Source organism: Triticum dicoccoides, chromosome 1B, assembly GCF_002162155.2.
Source record: "Triticum dicoccoides isolate Atlit2015 ecotype Zavitan chromosome 1B, WEW_v2.0, whole genome shotgun sequence".
Lineage (NCBI taxonomy): Eukaryota > Viridiplantae > Streptophyta > Magnoliopsida > Poales > Poaceae > Triticum > Triticum dicoccoides.
In genome coordinates this window covers 312,391,439-312,399,178 of record NC_041381.1, presented here as the reverse complement: position 1 = coordinate 312,399,178, position 7,740 = coordinate 312,391,439, and the positions used below count along the sequence as shown (strand labels likewise).

The 7,740-nt window shown below is 46.4% G+C and overlaps 1 protein-coding gene across 1 annotated transcript; it reads right to left on the bottom strand.

Moving 5' to 3' along the window:
* Positions 1–4,940: 4,940 nt before the first annotated feature.
* On the bottom strand, positions 4,941–6,156 carry LOC119304439 (putative glycine-rich cell wall structural protein 1). Its single transcript, XM_037581600.1, has one exon. It carries the CDS (start codon positions 6,142–6,144, stop codon positions 5,191–5,193), a length of 954 nt encoding a protein of 317 aa, XP_037437497.1. The 5' UTR covers positions 6,145–6,156; the 3' UTR covers positions 4,941–5,190.
* Between the last annotated feature and the right edge of the window lie 1,584 nt (positions 6,157–7,740).

The window sequence follows — 7,740 nt, the reverse complement described above, 5'->3', positions numbered from 1 at the left end:
TGCCGGAACGGACTCCCGAGAGGTTTTTGGTGGCTATAGAGGCTTGCGGCGGCGGAACTCCCGATCTATCTTGATTTTCGACGGTTTTTGGGTACGTAGGGTTATATAGGCGAAAGGAGTCGGTCGGGGGGTGCTCGAGGGGTCCACGAGACAGGGGGCGCGCCCTGTAGGGGGGGCGCGCCCTCCTATCTCGTGGCTGCCTCGAGGATCTTCTGACGTGAACTCCAAGTCTCCAGGATCATATTCTTCCAAAAAATCACGCTGCCGAAGGTTTCATTCCGTTTGGACTCCGTTTGATATTCCTTTTCTTTGAAATACTGAAACAGGCAATAAAACAGCAATATGGGCTGGGCCTCCGGTTAATAGGTTAGTCCCAAAAGTAATATAAAAGTGTATAATAGAGCCCGTAATCATTCAAAACAAATAATAAAATAGCATGAATGCTTCATAAATTATAGATACGTTGGAGACGTATCACAGAGCTCCACTCCCACGACACGGATACACTACACTAGTCTATGGCCGGCCGCGGCGGATCCCTTCATCACCGGACTGTCGGGAGTCCGGAGGCATATTCTTCCCCCATATCTTCCCTATGTCCGGCTGCGCCGCTCATCGGAGTGTGGCGAAGAGGGTGCTTTAGCCGGAGGGGAACGGTGCATCTGTGGACGCCTAGACCAGGGCGGTCTAAGATAAAGAAGAACCGGCACGTCACCGGCTGTACAAGCCGGCGATGCGCCGGTAGTGGCCTTCCTGGGACCCAAGCGGCGGAGGCCTGCCGTGTTCTACTTTCCTTCGAAGTTGCCATCATACCTGGACGCGGATGTGTTGGCCACCGACCTCGATCTCCTCCGTGCACCCACCTTCTTTCTCCGTCTGCGACTACGTGCGCATCGACGACAGACGGCGCGGTGGTAGGCACTGGAGGGGCGGTACAACGTGGCGTCGTCCATGCCCGTGCCGCCGTGCTCCCCTCCGTGCCGGCCTGGAGCAACTTGCCACTCCTCCGCGAGCTGGCTTTGAGCGGTGAGTTGCTGAACCACACGCCAGATTGGGGCGGCAACTTCCTCCGACGGCCCAAGGAAGGGAGGTGGAGCAGCAAGCTGCCTCGCTCGTATCCGCCGGGCTTAGCGGGCCACCATGCCGACTTTTATGCCGGAGAACTCCTCTTCCCGCACGTCGGATGCCATCGAAATGGTGGAGAAAATGGCGAAGGAGGAGATGGGGGAGCGACGAAGGGGTGTGATTTTTGCCCGACGCCTGCCATCGTTAAATAGAGGGCGGACGGGTGGAGCTCGGCCGGCGTGGCATTTAATATCGGCCCGCTCCTGAACGGACGTGTGGCCGGAGTAGATTTCTCGGCTTCCACGCGGGGTTAATGGAGGTGTATGAATGCGGCGAGGAGGCGTGTTCAGCCGGGCGTGCAGCGGGCCACGCCCTCAACCGGCGCGCTGCTTCAATGACGGAGGCAGTGAGAGGTCGCGTTCGCCCTGAGCCGTCTTCAATGCGAAGGGGCATGCTCTACAGCGGCATGAATGCGGGTAGCTGGCGCCGGGCAGGAGTGCTCGTGATAGGGAGAGGGGTTGGTGGGCCAGGGCGGTCATAAGCGGTCTTGGGAGCAGTCCGGACTCCCGCATACCTCCCCCACTTTTGTCTCCGATTTGCAACAGAAATCACATCCGGACCACTCTGCAGACTGATACAGGTCAGCGGTGCTTCTACGATCTAGACGGTTACTGAATGTTTACGGGTCCGCCTTGAATATGGCCTAAGCGTGACTAGCACATGAGGCACCACTTCGTCATCTTTTCTGTACAAATTCTGAAAAAACATGTAGCAGGATGTTATATTTTCGTTCTGTTCCAAAATACCACTGTCATCCGTCAATCGGGTAATAGAGTTCTTTCCGTTTCCTCCATGTGGCCTTGCCGTGAAAATACTTTGTGTTTCTATATTCTTCCTTCAGCCAGGTGGCCCTCAACCGCTGCCTCCACGTGATTTCCTCCCTAAACTTCTGAACTGTCTGATGTCGCCCTTTGAGCAACCCGTTCGTTTTTTTCGACTGGTCTGTTTGTTTGTCTCGTCTTTTCCTGGGAGCTCTTTTTCTTTTTTTGAGACAATCCTGGGAGCTCCTAAGCGCCGGTTAGCGTTACAGGCGCTCGCAATCGATGCTTAGCAGGCCGGCCCAGCAAACTGCTCAAAAAAGGAAATAAAAAGAGATCGTGAAGAAAAACTGGCAGTGCCTTGGGCTATTTTCTGTTGTTCTGTGTTTTTTTAGTTCCAGGCCGCTATCTTTTGTGCTTTATTTCTTTTTTCGCGCACAGACAAAAATGATGAATCCTATTTGCCGCATTTCTTTTCCTTTTTCCTTTTTTTGTTTTATCTTTTGTTCTTCCATAAAATTTATCTTTTGTTTTTCCTTTTTCTTTTTTTGATGACTGTACATTGAAAATATGTTTACTGTGTATCGAAACGTATAGAAAATTTGTTCAGAGTGCATTTGAAAAACAGTTCGCTGTATATTTTAAAAAATGTTCAGTGTGTATTCGAGTAATGCTCACCGTATATTTAGAAAATATTCAGTGTGTATTTTACATTCAACTTTCTAAAAATTATTCATAGTTCAAAAACAATGTTTAGAATTTGTTCACAATTTCAAAACGTACTCACATTTTTGAAAAAAATATTGCTCATGCTTTCTTTTTTTACTTTCCCATAAATTGTTCGTGTTTATAAGAAAATATCCAAATTTCATAGATCTCTCATTTTTCATGAAATTCCCGCATTCACTCGGCTCGTGCGAATTGGGCCGACCCGTTTGCATGCCCTTTTAGCGAAAGCTCGACTATTGGATACATGTGGGCGTCCAATAGGAGCTCTCGACAAAAACGACCCTGGCGACAAGAAGCTGCCTTTTTTCTTTTCTTTTCGAGATCAATAGTAGTTTATTCCATTCGGGTAGAGCTACAATCCTTCGGCAAGAGTTCCTTAATACATGGGAGACCTCTACCGTGCCACACAGTTGTGGCTCGCTCAGAGCGACTATACCTTGCTAGGGAATCTGCAACACTGTTATGGAACCTATGTAATTTGTGTGGAATAAACACTCTATCGATCATTAAAGTCTTGATCTCAGCTACTAAATGACTAAAGGCTGAATAATCTAAGCTAGAACCAGACAGACAAGAGAAAGCAGCAGATGAGTCAAACTACACAAAAACCGGAAGCTCCGTATGTTGTGGAACAAGCGCCATTCCGATCATCAAAGCGTGGATCTCCGCCTCAGGAGTATCATTGTAGTTAAACTAGTAGCAATATGCCAAAAAAATAACTGAGCCATATTGCCTTCGTAGAATCATCCAGGTCGCCGCTGTTCCATCATCCTCCCGGAATGAACCGTCGACCAAGAGTGCCGTGACACCACTAGTGAGTGCAGACCATGGAAGAACTCAAGTTAGCGGACTCAGCTTAGGACCCTCTCCATGGTCCAAGACCACCATTTTACCTTTTAACATCTCTTCTGTAGAGTACTTTATGGCTGATTGCACCGAATTCATATAACTGACAAGGAAGTCAGCCGATGCCGCGACTGGCGTGGCCTCCTTCCATAAGTAATGTCGCAACGGACCTACCAAATTCTCCAGATCATCATGATAATCATACTATGCACTACGTCAGAATAATCCGCAAGAAGCAGCAGCAACCAGTCCTTCCCGGAATCAATCACTAGTTCTTTTCGTGGTATAGACCACAATCTTGCCATCACGTCGCAAGGATCAGCCGCATGCATGCATGCAACAAGGGCATGATGCGAGACCTCCTCTTCCCTTCCGCATATAGGGCATATAGGCCCTGTTTGGTTACAGGGACTAGACTAGAAAAAATCTCTTTTAATCCCTATGTAACCAAACAGGAGGAACTTTTTCTTTAGGGATTAGAAAAAGACTCTACTGAAGGGTCTTTTTTTTTTAGTCCATGTGACTAAAAAAAGTCAAGTCCCTTGCAACCAAACACCCCCATAGCATGCGTGGATATATGGTGGTGCACTTTATTTTATTTTTTTGTAGGTAGCGCTCCCGCCACCACTTTTCATGTCAAAATCTTTATTTTCTGCAGAACACTTGCTTGCCAAATAAGTTTTCATAGGGGTCTCTCTCCCTGCGGGTGCACACTAGTGGTGCCTCGCCTAAAATTCCCATCATTGTTGCTTTGTTGTTTTGTGGTTTACTTTCCTGAAGGGGGTAGCTTCATAGATAACTTGTAGTACCCTTTATTATTATTATTATTTCTTCTCGAAAATAGCACGTCTTTTGTGGGTAGTAGTTCGTCTAAAAAACATGGGTCACTTGCACATCCATCTTACCTGGAACTGCATGCGTCACGACCCGTTTAAAATTGCATGTAACACGCATATGCAACTGCATCCTATGACTAACCGTAGTGGTGGTGTCTTAACTGGTATCATGCACTCGGGAATAGCAAACACGTCGATGTGGCAAAGAATTAAAGAAGAGAGGGGGATTAGAGTAACATAGGTAGATTTCATATCATATTAAATGCTATGCTACTTTGTGTCATGCATGACAATAAATATGATCATTTATGATACTATTCAATGATACTACTATGCACTATAAAGATAGTATCATACACTAGTATCATGCACATGATACTAGTATATGATACTATCATACACTAGTATCATGCACATGATACTAGTATATGATACTTCCGCTATGAGTAGCCTACACACAATTTGCTCGACCTTCTATCTTGATGGCTAAGATTGGAAATATTTTGTTAATACGGATTCTGAAATGATCTTGCCAATTTAACACCGAGGGGATATTTTAAATAAAAAGCAAGGTCGAAGATTGCATAGCTCTAAAAACTGCAGAGTTGCATACTCTTGTGGGTATGGACAAGATATACATACCTTTTTTTTACAAGAAACCCACATGAACATGTAAAACGTGTAAAAAGACATTGGAAACAAAACAAAGGAATGAAGTGATTTTCAGATAGAAATTGCTACAAAGGTGGTACTCCATCACATTAATTATGTCCATTGGCACAAGCCAGTCGCGACGACAATATGAGCTTAGCTAATCTCAGAAGTGCTATTTATTTCTCTAGTGACGCCCAGGACCATCCCTTTCGTGCATATCACGTCTCCTTCGACGCAAAATACTAATAAAATGATGAAAAATTAAATGTATGTTGAGTTCCCGCTCTAGCTTGCTCAACAAAGAGTAATTTAGTTGTACCCGCCACCCCCGATCCGGATCCACTGCCTCCACCGCTACCGGTTCCTCCATTAGTGCTACCACCATTGCCGCCACCCATGCCGCCACCCATTCCGGTGGCATAACCTGTGCCATTTGAGCCAGTGCTACCGGTTTGTCCCGCGCCAGACCCGGCGCCAGACCCGACGCCAACGCTTGGACCTTCGGCGCCGCCTCCAGCTGCGCCACCACCATTGCCGCTTCCTCCTCCATTCGCAAAGCCCCCAGAAGTGTCATTATTGCCGGCCTGTCCTGCACCAGCACCGGCACCACCTCCATTCCCATTGTTACCGCCACCACCACCGTTACCACTACCGCCAGCATTAGAGTAGCTGGTACCATCACCACCAGTAGCAGGAGCAGGCGCCTTTGATATGCCACTCTCACCATATCCCTTGCCAAGGCCAGAGCCAGCTCCGGATCCGGTAGACCCATCTGCACCTCCACCTCCACCTCCACCCCCACCATTACCATCAGCATTAGCATATCCATTGCCACTAGGGGCTGACGCGGAGCCACTCGCACCGCTGCCGGTGCCGTATCCGGATCCGAAGCCAGACCCGTATCCACCATTTGATCCTCCGCCACCCCCAGCTCCTCCTCCTCCACCAGCTCCCCTGGCGAAGTTCCACTTGTTACCCCAATCCCCACCGCTTTCACTATATCCCGAGCCCCCACCTGATCCAGACCCTCCACCCCATCCACTCCCACCAGACCCACCGCCACCGCCTCCACCTCCCCCGCCACCTCCACCACCTGAAGCACTGGAGGAGCTAGCGAGCATCCTTGCAGCATCAGCAAACCCAATGCTCACAAGGACAACAAAGCCAAGAGCTACAAGCTTGGTGCTAGTAGCCATTGTGAGTGAGCTCGGTCGAGTGAGAAGAGTTGGGTGCTGAGCAGAGATGGGTGGGTAGATATATATAGTGCTGGGGCTGGTACATGGGTGTGATATCTTACGGCGATCGAGCGCTCCTGGTTGTGTATTCAGTGGGTTATTCGATGAGAAGTTTTCTATAACCAGAGTGGTAGTATACTGTTGACTGTGTATATCGATCTAGCTAGCCGCAGACAGCATGTACACCAGTCAGTAATTTATTGATGCAGATCAACTGGCATGGAAGCGAAGGCCTAGTTGATTAGCAAGAGATTCCCATCGCCTGACATGGACAGATTAATTATATCTCTTTGATGCCCTAACATGAAAGAACGCGTAAGTGATTTGGTTAATGAATGCCCGAGATCTACTCTTACATCGATCGTGTATCACCGGTGCGAATGCGCTAGCTACTACTCCCTCCGTTCGGAATTAGTTGTCACAGAAATGGATGTATCTAGATGTATTTTAGTTCTAAATACATTCATTTCCGAGACAAGTAATTCCGAACGGAGGAAGTACTATTACTTTCTCTGGTTCTTTTAGTCCGCATATAAATTTTGTTCAAAGTTAAGGTATCTTTACTTCATTGTATATATATATTTGGTATTGTAGATATTGATATTTTTTAAAATAAATTTAATTTGACAAAAATCTATACACGGAGTAAAAAGACTGGAGTACATGCTAGCCCTTCGAATCTTCGTCGGTGCAATTCGGAAGCATGATCGAGCTAGCCAGCTTAGCTGCTAGCGCCGTTTCATCCTTCACAGCTATATCTACTGTCTGCTCGCCGAGTTAAGATAATTAATGGTTGGGGCGCCACCCTGTGACACCGCTTAAAAGGAATTTATGCGTACGTTTTAAAAAAACCATATGGTCCTCAACTCTATCTAAAAAACATCTCAAAAAATATCTTACCTTCATCTAAAAAAGAAATAAGAAAGAAAAATATTATCACGTAGCCTATCGACGACCGCCACTTTGCATAACCCTTCATTTTATTTTAAAAATGTGAGGTTCTAACTACCATCTAAAAATATATTTCAAGAAAACTCCTTAACTCCATCTAAAAAATTATTGTGAAAGCTTTCTCACTGCGGCGAACCAACTTGCGCCATGTGGCGTAACTGGTTGGCCGTCAATCTCGTGATGTTTAGACTAGTCACAATGGATAGTAACTTAGACTAGTAACATCCATATGTTACTAGTCTATGTTATTATTCCCTCCGTCCGATTTTACTAGGCCTAAAGACAACTTTTCTTAGACGAAGATATATAGTAATTTGCGCACATTAATTCTTCCATTTCACTCCCAATGCACTCTCTCACATGCATGCAGCCAATGAAAAAACACGTATGAAGTGTATTAATTTCCCAGCCATGACACCAACAACAATGACTTTCAATGCAACCAATAAAATGATTGCATGCATGCATCTTTCCGAAACGAGGCCTTATAATATGCTTGTGATGCTGAGAGGTCTAATAAACCCTGACGGAGAGAGTACTTCTATAGTGGAGAGTAACATATATGTGGTGTCATGCAACATTTTATTTATTAGATGCATCTTGTCT

Excerpts from the sequence above, each read along its gene's own strand:
- LOC119304439 (XM_037581600.1), bottom strand. The coding sequence starts at position 6,144 with ATGGCTACTAGCACCAAGCTTGTAGCTCTTGGCTTTGTTGTCCTTGTG.